Source organism: Dermacentor albipictus, chromosome 1 (genome assembly GCF_038994185.2).
Source record: "Dermacentor albipictus isolate Rhodes 1998 colony chromosome 1, USDA_Dalb.pri_finalv2, whole genome shotgun sequence".
Taxonomy (NCBI): Eukaryota; Metazoa; Arthropoda; class Arachnida; order Ixodida; family Ixodidae; genus Dermacentor; species Dermacentor albipictus.
The window spans coordinates 29,151,658-29,168,186 of NC_091821.1; the positions used below are offsets into that span (position 1 = coordinate 29,151,658).

Consider the following 16,529-nt stretch of genomic DNA (forward strand, 5'->3'; position numbering starts at 1 on the left):
ACAGAGCGCAGGTACCGGTGGATAATACGGAGCTGCGTTTGATATAAGCCACTGAAGTTGTATACTGCTAAGATTGCTGTAGAGCCTATTTCTTGACTTTAGCATACACATAGTGTATACCTCCGCATTTGTTGACCACATGATGATCTACGTAGTCGCTCTCGGCAACCCAAGACAGTCTTCACAGTTGTCATAGCATGACTTTTGCGGCAGTAGAATAAAGAAAGCAAAACGCCGATCCAATTGTGATAATAGATGGTATGAACGCCAACTTTAGCTAAAAGCGGATTCTAAACAGGCATCAAGCAAACAGCACAGACTCGTATTGTTTGTAGCTGACAACGCGGACTTTGTGATTGTGCGATGAACTGATGTCACGCATATGGTGTGCGCATTGTGTGTCGTCCGATTCTGAGATACTTTTCACATTGTCTTCATATTTCGGCTGCATCACTAACATCACGCCGTTTTTCGTTGACTGATATCCTGCGCTATAAACTCATCAAGGTTTCTCATTCCCTTAATATACGTGCCAAATTCTCTGAGCCCACCCAGTATTTCGCAGGCGGTATGCCTGCGCGGCCACGCATATGAGTACCTCATTGCCGTACTGTTTGCTTTGACTTATAATCGGAGCGGAAAATTAGCACTAATGTAAGTGCGGGCATCACATTTGGCGGTACGCTGGAAGATATGCTACAAATGCGCTGTATTACTCGTCGCTGGCGATAATGCAAGCGCCTGAAGGGCCCTGTAACGGCTTTTACAAACAGCGCATGCATCCATGTGGGCGTTCCAGTCTCATACACTAGCCCACAGCGTTTGTAATACAACCTGCCGTCGCATTTCCTTCGTTCATGAAAAAAGGATGAAAAATGGAAAAGTAAAGCAGCCCGTTCCAGCGCGCATGGCGCGCAGAGAGAGAGAGAGAGAAGAAAAAAAAAAGAAAATGGAAAAGGCGCTCACACTCCTCGGAGCGCACGCCCGGCGCGAGGAGCTCCTGCGCATGCGCGGAGCTCTTGCGCATGCGCGGCGGTGCGCTGTTTGTCCGCGTCAGTTTGAATTCTCAACGAGTGTGCCAGGCACGTAAACGCTTGTAGCGGTGTGCGGTGTCTGCCTGAACGTTGGTGTCTGTGTATGCGTGTCTTCTTTGTGGCATCACACGTCAACCGCACTGAACGGTAAGCTTTAGCAAAGATGTTTTGCGTCAATAGATCATGATTAGGTAAGCGCATTTCGTAGCGTGAACCGGCTGCATGTAGCGCAGGCGACTCGGGCATAGTATCGGTTTCTAATTTTCATGATTTGATAACGCGCTCTTGTTCTCGCTTTTACGATAGGGAATGTTTTACGGTGAGCGATCGCTCAGGCTTGTTGATTTCAGCGTTATAGTTGATGTGCGTAAAAAGGAAGTACACCATGGTTTAACTTGATACTGAGCTGCCACTAAGCGGATTGTGTGTGTTGAGCAGCCAGTATGTGAGATCTCAGTTCATGGCGCTCGATCCGGCCGCGATGAATGCTGCGCCGCATGTGTAGTGAAATTCTCGTGACACGCCTTACGTATATATCTCGAAATTTTGTTAGCATGAATTTTCAAACAGAGACGTATAGTTACATAACTGCTAGCGTACTCGGATGAAAGGCCGTGTTTGCGGGGCATGCATCAGCAGTGTGTGCGCTGCCGTTTTCGTATAGTTTAAAAGTAGCAGTATTTTTAAGGTTTCTGGCAACCAATCTAAATAATTTTGGGAAGTTACCGCAAGCAAAACACGAGACTTGAAGAAATATCTAGCAGAAATATATAGATTCACCCAATCTATTTATATGCACCCACAAGCGCTTTTGGACCATGAAACAGGCACGTACGCAGGATTTTTTTTCAAAGGGGGGGGGGGGGAGGGGGGCCCAACCCAAAGTAACTTTTCTATGCAAATTAGATGGCGGGTACTTTTACTAGTGCAAATGAGAATAACGCCCACCATTTGCCATAGAGCCGCAAAAGAGAATTGAAACAACGTGTATCTCACAGGTACGCCTGTGAGATGCACACACCTCTTCTTTACTTGGCAAACAAAGAAATACATCAAATGGACTCCCGCATGAAAGATGCGCGGGAAGAACCTTGCCAAGAACAAGTTAACAAGCGAAAGTGCAAAATAAAGATTTCTAGTGACGTTTTTTGAAGTAGCTCTGGAAGAATTTTAGAGAAATGCATATTAGCGGAACAGTCCTAGTTCTTTTGCATCCCCCGTTTACTGCTCTACCAAGTAGCAAAACCGACTCGTGTTGTTATTTGGGAAGTTGCGTAACGATTCGTGGTCACCAGTCCCGTACAACCGCGTAGAGGGCAGGACGCTGCGGTTCTAGATGTATGCACCGCGGAAGGTTAGACCCCCCCATTAGCACAGCAGGGAAGTGGCTACGTCAGGCGGCTCGATTTATTACTGTAGAAGCGTCATTCAAAACACACGGAATTATTCTCCAGTTCCGGCGGCGTTTTCTCTATTTCCTTTTTAAACAAAAAGATGTTGATCCGTATATATTTTCACAAATAATTTTCGCTTTTCCTCCCTGTTTGGCTGTTGCCTTGGCTTTCTCGCTTAGTAGATCGCTTAATTTCCCATCTCCTTGCCACTGTTGATTCCAGCTGCCAATTTTGCTCGAAAAGTGTTGTACAATAAGGGAAAAACCACAGAAGGTAACGGGTGACTGTCATGTCGCTGATGGGTTTAAGAGTTATTGCATGGTCTGATGATGGATGCTATTTCGCAATATTTTATTTTCCACCTTATCTAACCCATATCGCGAATATGTAGTTCCGAGGATCTGCCAGCGTCGCTGCGAACTGTCACTCGAGGAAATAAATAATGAAGCAAAAGGAAAAGTTAAACGCAACTGGAGTTTTCTCCGGCCACAACACGTTCCACGAGAATACAGACCAGCCGACTATGAACAGAATCCCTTTCCGGGCCCCTGGATCAGCCTAAACAAAGAAGATTGAACTAACGAAGCAATAGGGATGCGCGTGATCGTTGAATCGATGGTGACATAAAAATTGTGTTGGGCATTGTAAATAAGATAAAATATTATTGTCATCATCATAATCAGCCTGGTTACGCCCACTGCAGGGCAAAGGCCTCTCCCATACTTCTCCAACTACCCCGGTCAAAAATATTATAACCTTCATTAAGGTTTTGCATCCATTCATCCAATTAAAACAATAAACTACGCCCTGCCTGCTGCAATAGATGGTGACAACTGAATTCATTTTGAGTTAATCGCGCGGGCACCAAATCGATGACGAAACTGACCTCCACACCCCAGGAGGTGCTGATAACTACCGCCATCCAAAAGGAGTGAAAAAATTGGCAACTATTCCGCTCCGTGAAGATGGAATGGCAGCGAAAGCTGATGACAGTCAAAGCTCTCAAACGAAAAGCACAGTGTTTCACATCCGCTGCGGGTCGGCCTGAATATAGTGCAATATCGGACCAAACCGTGGGGGTGGTGAAGCAGGCGTTAAACACCTCGCGTACGTGGGTCCATCCCGAAGGTATACTGCAATGCCGGGACGACCCGCGGTGGAGGTGAAGCAGGTGTTAAGCACTCCCCATATGTGGGCCCATCCCGAAGATTCCGAAGGGCACGTTATATGTTCCCAAGTAACAGGGGTATGTGCTATTGATCTTGGACCCTCTTTGCACTATCACCAGAATCGGCCCACATAACGATTTTTTCTGTTAACGGACGCCGAAAAAAACTACGGAACTTTGGTCATACACTGCTTTCGCTGTAAAAGGCAGCACTATGTTGACCGCCGAATAGATTGCTTTGTCGAAGGTTTAGGAATGTATGTGAGTGGTGCCTTTGGTAGAAAGGTGGGGGAGGGGGGGTACGCCGCTCAATTTCGGGGGGGGGGCGGGCCCCCCCGGGCCCCCCCCTTGGGTACGTGCCTGCCATGAAACCTGCGATAAGCTCAGTCACTCGCAGCTTCGCAACTTAGGCGAAAAAAATTAGAGAACAATAAATTAATCGCTCCGGGAAGCACCTTTACACGTTTCAAACTGGAGGCATTACGTTTGACAGTAGTTAGAAGGTTGTTTTTTTTTTCTCTTGTATAAACAGTTTAGCAGCGGAAGTTATCTTTCGGGCTATATGAAAAGCGTTACACGCATTTCGATGCTTCGGCGTTATGCAGTTTACGTGCTGTTAATCACTAGGCAGCAGCTGGTGCAGATTCACATTGTGCCAGTCGTGCATGGTATGAAGCCCTTGTCGTGCGTAATAAGTGTTCTGGTTTCCATTACTGTTGCATTTAGTGCCGTCGTCTTGGATAGACTGTATAATATATGCGCTGTACAAAAGAAAAAAAATAGCCAGATTATCCATTTGGTGGTGTTTTCGTGGTAGATAACGCACAGATTATTCAAATAATTTAGTGGACATTACACTTTTCTACCCTTATCAACACACCTAAGAGATCGTAACATGTTTTAGTTGGTAAGTAACCTTATCAATACGTCCCCATTCATGTGCATTCTACTGAAAGTGTGGCAAATGTATTCATCTTGAAGTATGAGAAAAGAGACATTGCAGACTGTTCTAAGCGGAAATAAATTGCTATTCTTAACGTGATTGTTCATAACTGCAGTCACTATGCTGAGCATGTTCGTTCGGCATGGGCATATTGCATTAACACCTGAAAAATGTGCACATTCCAGCCGGGTATCTTTGTTTCAACAATTATTATTATAGGAATCGTCTGGGATTCTCGCATTTTTATTTTTATAAGTACACTGTGTGTCACATGAACCTGTCTTGAAACGAAACGTACCGTTACTGGCACCGCCGACCATTATGGTTGTCTAACTGCTTATGATACTGTAATATAACGAAACATCATAATGGTACTGATTCATATTGCCATGTAGTCTTTAGTCAGAGGTAAACAAAGTTACCTAGAGGCAAAAGTGATGAGAGCAAATTATATAGAAAACTACTATTGAACCGTAAAAATATCTCATTGAATAGTTTTCCCTCACCTTGTTGCATTTGCTTTACGTGTGTGTCTCTGTGTCCGTGTCTTCCGTGCTGTACTCGTGTGGCCATCAATTACGAACTTGCCCAAGCCTTTGTTAGCTTTATTAAACAAGGGATTCAAGTCAGTTGGATCTAATACTGCATGTCAAGTGACTGACGTGTTATTCGTTTTATCTAATTATTATGGACTGGGAGTACTTGGCAAGTATTAAACCGCAATATTTTTTTTATTGCACTTAAGCTGCGGGCGTCATAGATTGCCAGAAAATTTTCATGAGAACAGCTAGGGAAAGCTTGGAAAAAGATCGGGAAATCTTAAAATGACTACATAGGTATGCTGTCTTGTTATATGTCATACAAAGTTTCCAGAGAAGCTCTCTGGTAAATATATTTTTAAAACGTTTCACATCATAAAAAGTTCAGGGAAATTTGCCCATTTATTGAAAAAAAATGACAGTCAGCCATACTGACATGGCATTTCTTACTGAATTTATCTTTTTTTTTGCGTTAACTAAAAGTCCTGAACCTCGAAACCCTAGAAAACATTTTCATCTTTGAAAGCACCTTAAATAATTAACTGTGATAGAATTCATTCGAACTATAGTATCAGTTCTGTTTCCTAGGAGGTGCATTTCTGTCGTGCCATGACACAAAGTGCTCGCGTGGTATTTCGGGTGCTCATGTGGTATACCTAACTTGGAAACCTGTTAGCATGCTCAAGAGGCCTCATTACCTATAAGAAACTAAGTGACCATATCAATACAATCAATCCATCTGCCTTCTGTTGAAGTTGTAGCCAATGACCCATTCATTTAAGAGTAGGAGAAAGACATTTAAATGTGTATTAAGCAAAATAAATTGCAATATTTGGCATGATGCTGTGAATACTCCAGTTACGTCTTCTGAGCATATCCCTCTGCACGGCATACTTAACTACCAGCTCAAACAATTTACAGACATTCCGACTGTGTAACGTTTCAGCAATAAATAAAGAGATCATTTCGGATAAGTACGTTAATGCATCATATATGAACTTGTCATAAAAGGGAACATAGTGTTGCTGGCATGAGCAGCAGTTGTGACCGTTTACTTGTTCACTATATCATAAAATAATACATTGTATAATGGTACTGATTTGTATTGACAAGCAGCCATTAGTCATAGTTCAACTGCTTCAAGTATTGACTTGGATGCTTTGAGGAAATATATTAAGCTGCTTAATGAACATACAAAGAATACACACTTGTTATTTTTTTCTCATATTGATGCATCGACTGATTTGCAGCATACACCTGCATCACGTTTGGGTCTAATGACAAAGGTCAAGGCCAGCCTGGCGACCATGCTTGCCAAGGGGAAGTAATGTAAATATTTCGTCTCTTTCCATAATAGCATAAGACATGTATTTTAAGAAATTCATCTATTATATCGTGCAATAAAGGCAGTTAATTCATTGCCGGTGCATTTGTCTTCTTTTTTGCACTGCATGATTCAGCACTCAATTCTTTCTGTTTATGCAACATATATGAGAGTACAGCTGGTTCAGGAGCACTATTAATCTACCAACATTAATGCATAAGAGCAGATGAAAAGCAACAGGTGCACATGCATAACACATTCAAAATTTTATTGTTACCATATGTAAACAGAAATGTAAACTAACTTGAAGATAGCAGGTAGCTATGGACTTATGGCCTTATACACTATTCGTAGACTTGTCTATAAAATGTCTGTGTCTATAGATTAATGAAAATTCATGTCTGTTGACAAATGTCTGCAGAATATCATAGAAAAAAGTGTATAGGATTATATAGTTCTGTTTTTGTAGACTGAAGTCTATAGTATGTCTATAGACTATCTATTAGCCCCGAGAACGAACAACTGGGGCGCTGCGAGTGCCGCTGGCGTGACGTCAGGGCAAGGACTCGCGCCTGTCGTCTGCTACAGTTCGGGCGTTGTCCGGGCGCTTTCTGCGGTGGTTTCGTTTTTTCGTCCTCATTCTCTCTACTTGTATACTTATGGTGGTCGTCTCAAATATATTTTTACGACGTCTTATTTTGCGAACATTTATTCAAAGAGCTAATTCCTTAGACAACAATGCAGCTCTCAAAGGCAACGCTACAGTGCCAGCCGAAGGAGCGCAGACCAGCCCATTGCGAGTTTTTTATGCGCGGATGGACAATCGCAAGAACATAGACTATAAGAATCCAATTATGATACCATCCCTGCCGCGGTACAAGTACGTCACAAACGCTGGCTATATATGACTTCTACAACAGTTACGTCGATTTCAATTCGCTAAAACAGGCTTGCTCACGACGAGTAGTTCATGATATAATATCGATTTTTTGCATTTCTTCACAGAAACGCTCGGCAGTAACACGAGGACTTAACTAATACTGCAGTTTAGATTCTACAAACACTACTTGCTTCTTTAACTGCTTGTAAACATTAGGCGGTTCTTCACGTGTTTATTTTAAGCGGCGGAAATTTGAAGTAAAGTTAATGAAGGCTTACAGCTATTTACAGACTGCAAATAGGAATGTACCAATATATATATTTCCTCAACTCACTTGAGAAATTTACTGGTGCTTGTTGCTTGAGGAATATACATGAGGAATCTTTCTGGCGAACTGACACAAGCTGTGCGGCCCAAATTTTTTAGTGAAATATGCCTGTTGGACCGCATGGCTGCAGCTAGAAGGAAATCGAAGCGTCAATCAGTAGTATGGGACATATTGAAGATATCGAAATCCCCCCCCCCCCCCCCCCCCCCCCGGTGGAGGGTCATAAATCAAGTGAAAGTATTTGCAAGGCTTGTGGTGCTCTCTCTATGAATGTTTGCGATTGGGTAGGAGCAAACTTTATTCAGCCTGCAGTTGGGCAAGGTTCTCTTTCATGTACCGACGAAGCGAATAGTTCTCCGTTTGTATAATTAAACGCTGGATCGAGACATGATGAGACAGAAGGTGTTTGAATTTTCCTTTTCTAGGCAATCTAAACTGCGCTGTAGTAGCTCGAGAATACTTCAGCCATTCCAGTTGGCGCGGTAAAAAAAAAATGCTTTATGGTTTGAATTCGAAGTTGTAGATAACTGATGGGTTTCGCGAACATAGCGTGCCTCGCCATACCGACAGTCAGTTGCTACCGTTACGTGATCAGGGATGTGCCATATTGTCGACAAAAGCTACTGGGGGCCACTATAAAACATTTCATCACTTGCAATTGATTGGCCCTCGATCTTAACAACGAAACTTTTCTCTCAGGTGATTGCTACTATGGTGTTTGCGAATTAACAATGTAAATGCTCTACATGACGCGCCGTCGTGTTAGCAGCCATGAGTTATTTGTTTTTTGGAGGCCTGTTTCAGAGGGGGATGAATGTAGCAGCAAACTTTTTCATAAGAAATGCGCGCGTAACTATCTTTTACGCAGTAATGAATGGCCATATTTGAATAGAACAACACCCAAGTAATAGGAATCATCATGACAGCTTCGCTGGGCAGTGTCTTTCTAACACGGATAACATGCTGACGCCAATTACCAAGATTTTTCTTCTATGTAAAATGCAATGTCTCATAGCTAAATACTAAGGGAATGTTAAGTGTTTAGCGAGGCATCATACACAACTTCGCGTGTTGAATTTGCAGACATTCCTTTTACGCAAAGTTGATGGACAGGCACGGCTCATATATTCATTGCAATGCCAGTAGACTCCTTCAACGCTACGTAGATTGCGATATCCAGGCTGCGAATTTTATTGACTCATGAGCTTTGGGAGAAGAAACTGTGGTTCAATCATGGCAGTAGAAAGAAGCCGACATATCGTTCAATAAGCACGGCTCGAGCCACCCATACCCCAAGCATACACGAAGAGAACGAGCGCGCGCGGTAGCCGAGCGCGACGAGCGAGCGGCGTCCTGGCCGTGACGTCACCCGCGAGAGGGCGCCACTCCTAATTCTCGCCGCTAATAGACATTTTATCGACTTAGTCTACAAAAGTAGAACTGTATAACCCTATATGCTTTTGTCTATAAACATTCTGCAGACATTTGTATCAAACATAAATTTTCATTTATCTATGAAAATTCTATGTCTATAGATCATTCTATAGACAGTCTATAGACTTATGGCCATACACTTTTTATAGACTAGTCTATAAAAAGTCTGAGTCTATAGACTGTCTATAGACCGATCTATATGAATAGTCTATAGATGGTCTATAGATAGTCTATAGACATTTCTATAGACTTCAGTCTACAAAACTAGAACTGTAAGCCTATACACTTGTCCATAGGCATTCTGCAGACAACTGTCTGCAAACACGAATTTTAATTCATCCATAGACACTCTATAGACAGTCTATAGACTCAGACTTTTTATAGACTAGTCTATAAAAAGTGTATGGCCATAAGTCTATAGACACTCTGTAGACAGTCTATAGACTCAGACTTTTTATAGACCAGTCTATAAAGAGTGTATGGCCATAAGCCCATAGACAGTGTATAGGCTCAGACTTTTTATAGACTAGTCTATAAAAAGTTATGGCCATAAGTCTATAGACTGTCTATAGACAGTGTATAGACAGTCTATAGACTGAGACCTTTTATAGACTAGTCTATAAAAAGTCTGAGTCTATAGACTGTCTATAGACTAGCCTAAAGAAATGTCTATAGACAGTCTATAGACTTCATAGACAAATGTCTATAGACTGTCTATGGACTTTCTATAAAAAATTTTGTAAGGGTAGGTCCTGAGAGCACAAGCGTGGTGCCTTTGGAACTTTGGAAAGAAGGCGTGCGCGAGGCAAAATTGCTGGAAAGCTCAGGCAATTCTTTGGATACGCCTATCACTTCGTAGTCGCAAAAGGGGTAAAATGAAACAGTCAAAGGCTGGAACATTCGGAGGCAAGCGACCCGTGAGAAGAGTTCCGCCGGTCGCATGCAGGCTGCCGGCGACGTGTTTGAAATTCTTGTAAGAGTATCGATCTGATGCCGCAATCCCAGCCGTGGCGGCTGCTCCCGATCGCCTGCGTTGTGCCATCATTTCAGTCGGATTCATTCGTGGTTCCCGAGCGTGGCCCGCTATACGTTCGTGCGCATGAGGTGTATACGCGAATATGAAGCCGCACTGAGATAGCCTTATCCTACAATATTTACCGAAACTCGTACATGGCGGCCTGAGGTTCGAGTGGCAGCCTGCAGGAAGGTGAGAAAACAGAGCGCGTGAACACAACACAGTGTTGACGTTTTCGTTCACGGCGGCGAACACCGATTCAATGCATCACTGCTAACACGTTGCGTGGCCGGGCCCGCAGCTTTCTTGATGCGGTGGGACACACAATGTACAGTCAACAGCAAAAGGTTGCGGGATGCGGTTTCTCCTTCAAATGTGAATTCCTGTACTGTTAAGGAATGTCACTTCGTATTTAATGAATCCCTGTGTAGGTGGCGAAGGCTACTACATGCTGGAACATTTAATTCGAGGCTGTGTGACCACGCTTCGCGAGAATTCAACTTGGCAAATCCTGCGTCCCGTAAACTTTTGCGGTTGACTGTACATACGGGATCGCAACAGTCTTGGTTACGTCCTTTACCACTTCGCGCGGTTTCAGAGGGGGAACAAACCTCTTGCATTGCCCAAGCGATGGCAACTCAAGAGTGAATTTAGATAAGTCAATAAAACGGCAGGCGTGCCGAAGGTTGAATTGTATTTCTTGATACCATTAGCTCAAGCATCTGAGGCGTCGCCAGAGCTCGCCAAGATCCCGAACTTTGCCAAACTCTGACCTTCCTGCATAGCACCCCTAGTACAATATGTTTAACATGCCCCTGTCTTGTCTTGCTCAAAGTTTAGCACATCATTTTTCTTTATGGCAACGTACTGAGTTATGACAAGCCTGATGCTTTAGAATTCCTGTACAGGAATATTAGGCGCAAGCGCTAAATTGCCAGATCTACCGTACACATGCAGCATTATCGCAAGTTAACGCACCCTTATCAATGGGAGAAGCCCAGTATAATTCATTGCGGGAAATTGGCGAAGTAAGAAATTACGAAGTTCTCCTATCTGTTAGTTCGTAATGTTATTTCTTTGTTAATGCAGGGTATATTTGGTGTCATGTCGTTGGACATTGCTGCTATAGTCATACGAACTGTAGTGGCGCACTGACAGATTAGGGAATTCGGGTCCTAAGACCACATTCACAAAACTTCTCTTGCCACGTCAGCCATTGGTCGTCACAGCTTCTGACTTCTTATTACTACGATCTGTATCATGATTGACAGATGCCCCAACGACAACCACTGAGAAATTATGTAACACAAGTTTCGGGATCACGGGCTCTGATTCTCCTTCCAGCCAGTGTTCGGACGAGTCGGCTCAGAGGATTTCCTAAACATGAATTGAAACCCATAATACGTACATGAAGTCGAGATTCAGAGAAAATCTCTTCTGTCCGGGAAAAATTATAAAGAAAACAGAAACGAATCAGATTAAGGTGAAGAAATTATTAAAAACATCGTTTCGGCTCCAACACTGTGAACAAGGATCCCTCGTGGGAGCCGAAACGTTAAGCTTTCAACAACTTCTTCACCTTAGTTGGCGTCAGTCAGATTTCCTTCAAGCCCAATATATGTCGCGCGTTTGCGTTCGTCAAATGCAACCACCTTTGCTACAGTCGAAAAATAATGGTTTCATTAGTTCAAATCGTTGTTTCATTAGCCTGTGTCCGTATTCACAATGCCCTTTGTACGCGACAAGTGTTCGTAAGAAGGGGTGCTGGTCGCTCATGACGACGAATGAGATGATCCAGAGGAGTGGCAAATCAAACGCAGTCTTTATGAAAGAAAGTGACTTTATGGCTAGTCCACTGAGAGAAGAGAGAGGAAACTCTTTATTGCAAAGCAGAGCGTATAACCGACGTACATTCGCCTATCAGCTACCCTACAGGGAATGAGATGAATGGTAAGAAAGACCCTAGAAGAAGGTGGGCAGAACAATAGAAAAGAAAATGCGGATGCCTGGGGTATGTGGGAAATGATTATATGAGAAGCTGCTGCTGCTGCTTCTGCTGCTGCTGATGATGATTATTCCCTGCTTTCTTTGATATTTACTGAAATTCCTTAAGTTCTCCTTCTTCATTTCTCCATAGCTCATCGCTCAATGCACGCTCTGGTACGTATCATTCTGTTCCATTCACATCCTCCTCTACACTCGGCTACTTTTGATGCCGACTTATCACCGTCTCTGTGGCTGACTCCTTCAATTTCCTGTTGCTGACTTCCTCACTCCTTTCCTCTTGTAGGCGTGTCTATTCGGGCAATGACTACACAGTAGCGCATGCCCAATCTTGGAGATCGGCCAACAAGGGTCACATACTCAGTGGCACATGTCCATCATCACATACCAGAGGCGCAAGTTGTATCAAGATAGTAGAAGCCAGCACCCGAAAAGTGGGGGCAAGAGGCAAGAAAAGCTTTGCTTTAAAATAAAGAAGAATTTACAGGTCTTGTGTGATCTTATTGGCAAGGGCAAAATGAGTTTCCTATAAGCGATCATGGCACTGATTACCTGGAAACACTGCGGTGTCTATTGTTCCAGCTTCTTTCCAAGTTCTGTTACATTGAAAACCATGAATATTATAAGATATTGCCCTGAAAACGGTCGTTTCGGTTGTTCCTAAAACGACCACGGTTTTTAAATTATTAACTTCTTGCGTTCGGTAAACACGAGTAAATTTGAAATTTTTTCTTATCGTCGTCGTCAACGCTGTCGCTAATGTGGTTAAAGCACAGTTAACTATAGTGAAAAATAACAACATCACTGTTTCAATTGAAGTCATAGCGCTGGACTGACACGTACAATAAAGACAGCAGGACGAGCGCACGTCCTGTCGTCTTTCTTGTCCGTGTCTGTCCAGCGTTATGACTTGAACTGATGCAACGAACCAACTAGCCCAAAAATCTACACTCCTGAACATCACTGTTGCATGTAAAATTGGTTCGAATTATCACTTAGTTGAAGTGAAGGATGCCTTAAATATTTCCACCAAAGTGAATCCACCCGCCGTGGTTGCTCAGTGGCTATGGTGTTGGGCTGCTGAGCACGAGGTCGCGGGATCGAATCCCGGCCACGGCGGCCGCATTTCGATGGGGGCGAAATGCGAAAACACCCGTGTGCTTAGATTTAGGTGCACGTTAAAGAACCCCAGGTGGTCAAAATTTCCGGAGTCCTCCACTACGGCGTGCCTCATAATCAGAAAGTGGTTTTGGCACGTAAAACCCCAAATATTATTACCAAAGTGAATCTGAATTCACTTGCACTATAGCTACTGATGGTAGACTGCGCTCGTGATGAGAAAAGGTCGCATCTGAGCCGCAATGCTGTCCTGACAAACAACGGTGAGAGCAAAAGCGAGATACTGAAAGGCGAGAAAAAAATTTCACAGGGGATGCGCAGAGGTGTTTTAGCTCATGCAATGCGCACGTGTTGGCTGCTGCCTTACACTGGGCTCCGTAAAAATAGACCGTGAAATCGCTCTTGCCACACTGAGCGTGGATGCTCGCCACTTTCGCTTGGTTGATTTTGCAAATGAAATTTGAGTTGGACTTTGCCTACTTTCGACGTCGAACTCGGGCTTCTATACCTTTTTCGAAATGTGGTGCCCCCCAGTAGACCATTAGACGTGGTCTGATCAAACAATGAGCTAAGCAACCGATGGTGATTTGACGTAAGTATACTGTACCGTTGCCCAAATAATTGTACGAGCCATGTTCGCGACTGCCGTTTCGCCAGTGCACTGCAACAAGTGTCGAACGAGTCGCGTTTGATTAATCCCGAAACAGTTGCGACAGACATGTCATACACATGCGGACGTGCGGCGCACGCAGAAGCGGCCCCGCCACGCCGGCATTAGCTGCGGCGCACGTTCGACGCCGAGGTTCGAGCCCGGATCCGTGGCAAGAGTGCGCGGCCGAGCCCGGCGGCAGCGCGGAGCGCGAGCGAGCAACTATGGCCGCGCTCCACGGCGCTCTGGGTCGGTCGATCTAGGGATGCTGCAATCGATTCGGGCAGCGCGACGTCCGCGCCGGCGGAATGCAGAAGCGTCCGCGGTAAACAACCAGGGGCCGGCCCGAAAATGGTTCATGCCTTGCACGCCTCCGTGAGGTTCTTGGTGCTCTTTGGCGCGGCGTGCTTCCACCCGGCGCAAGTGACACCCAAGGGTAAGAAGGCACTCGCTCCCTCGCGCTCGCGTGGCCACTTTATTACCTCAAAACTGGGCCACTCTGGCCGCGGTCTCGCGCGGGGAAATCAGATCTTATTGGATGGCTTCAATCTCGCTCTCCTTTTTTCCTGATTGTTATCGCTTCGCGCCTAGGATTAGCGGCTTGTCGTATAGGGCGCGGTAACCACAGATATTTCGACGGCCACTTAACTGGGGCGCACCAGCTGCCCGGCTCCGAAATTTGTTCGGTGTAGCCCTCGACGCTCACGCACATCGCGCGCTGATGCGAGTTAAGAGCGTCGCGATCGTCGTCGTTCGGCCCACGGCTGCCGAGCCTTCGCAACTCACGGAGCCCGGTAAACACAATATGGACGGCGTTTGCTCGAGCCTGCCATGTTCGAGATTGTTAGAACTTGGCAGACTCTCTCCCTTTTGCATTAAGTACGTCACTTGGGGCTTTTTCGTGACGCAGTGCTCCCAGAGCAGACGACAGTGCGCATAGAGACGGCTATAAGTATGTTGTCAGTATGCTTGATATGAATGAACGACTGCGAGCATGCGCACACAACCTGCCTCGACCGAAACTTATGCTTCTCGCTTCCTTTAAATTTCTTTTCTAAAGACGCAAAGTATAAATTAAATTAACCCCGTCTTTCACTAGCCTTCGCTCAATAACTCAGCCTGTATTCACAACGCATTACCTACGCATATAATGGTTTGTAGGAACGCGGCATAGTCACAGCGAACACATTAACAGTGAATGCTGATATGAGCGACAGCATTTAACAATAAGGAGCTTTGCGCATTTAACCCATTGTTTTCACTGCTTAACGTGTATGACCGTATTGGGATAAAAAATGAAGTGAACATTCATTCCTGTTTTTATTTCATGCTATTTAGTGCCACGAGAACACCACATGTGCACTGCCTCTCACATACACTTTCTTTTAAGTTTACCGAGTTAGACAGTATACATGATTATTAGAAAAATTTTGTTACGACGCAAGCAGGTGTTCTGCGCCACCAATCTGCGTCTACATACTCTGCCTTTCCTCAAATAAATTCTCTATCTCTTCCCAATACATACCTTGTATTGCTATATAAAGTTATGTTTAAGGAAGCAGTATTATCTGGGCCGTATATTACAGCGCTGCTGTATATGGCTACCAATTCGTCTGTCCGTCTGTCTGTCGGTCGCCTGCACGCCGAAAGCTTCTGCAGCGCAAGCCCATGCGCATGCGCGAAAAAGAAAAAGAGAAAGAGAGGCGTGCGATTAGCCAACACCACCTCGATAGCACACGCCCTGTTTACTCCGGTCCATGACGTCACGGTACCTGGACCGAAATTTTCTTTGGCAAGCCTGGCGCGTTGAAATCTGTGGCGTAAAAATCACTCTCGCGTACGCAGGAGCATCTCCATTAGATTCTATGGCTGTCGGGCCAGGTAACATGACGTCATGGATCGGAGTGAAATGGCCTTATGCTATCTGGGTGGTGTTGCATTAGCTGAGCCAGTATTGACGTCGTTGCTGTCCGTCGCAGCCGATCGCGCGCTCAGCAGTTTCTCTCCGGTTCCGAAATGGGTAGGCCACGCGTCATACGTACTCCTGAGCAGCAGGCAGCTTTCGATCAGCAATGCCGCGAGCAGGACCGAGAACGAGCTCGTCTATGCCATGCCGATGCTGCAGCCCGGGCACAAGAACAGGCTCGTGAGCCGAGCGAAAGCAGCAACTGCGTACTGAGTATCCGGCAGGCCTACCAAGCCGCCGTTTAATGAACCGTCGGGATTAACCCAGTGATAAACACCGGGGCCGCACGTTTCAGCTTCGCTGGTTAACCATGTGTACGGAGTGCTTGGGCGGTGATTTGTGTGTGTGTGTGTGGGGGGGGGGGGGGGGGGCTAGGTTTCCTGACGTACACTGTTTCATCGGTAAACGCTTCAGATTACGCAGGGACTGATGCCACTGTTTGTCAGCACAAAGATCCGCACTGCAGGCTAATGTCGACAGGTGGGCTTCAGTTCATAGAGATTACATTCTGGGCAATCAGTGCCAAATGTTTCTGCTGGCGCCCGAGATCCAAATGCAAATGTCGCCCGCGCAAATCGACTGTTTTATGGTGTTCTCAACCGAATTTTAGTGCCTCTGAAAGGCGGCTATGGTAATATTGAAAAGAATTGGAAATGGGACACTTCACTGGCGGAATGTCGAAAGAACAGCACCGGTCTTTGCTCAGAGAGTTTCCGAGCTTAACACGCACGC

The 16,529-nt window shown here is 45.0% G+C and overlaps 1 protein-coding gene across 2 annotated transcripts in view; it reads left to right on the top strand.

Moving 5' to 3' along the window:
- Positions 1-13,717: 13,717 nt before the first annotated feature.
- The window catches only part of LOC135906033 (locomotion-related protein Hikaru genki-like), a 280,151-nt gene continuing 277,339 nt past the window's right edge, over positions 13,718-16,529 (top strand). For both annotated transcript variants that reach the window (XR_010565600.2, XM_065437180.2), the window contains exon 1: positions 13,718-14,267. Coding sequence is in view for 1 of the 2 variants with exons in the window: in XM_065437180.2 (XP_065293252.1) it covers positions 14,183-14,267 (85 nt within the window). In the remaining variant the exon portion in view is untranslated. The remainder of the gene's footprint in view (positions 14,268-16,529) is intronic.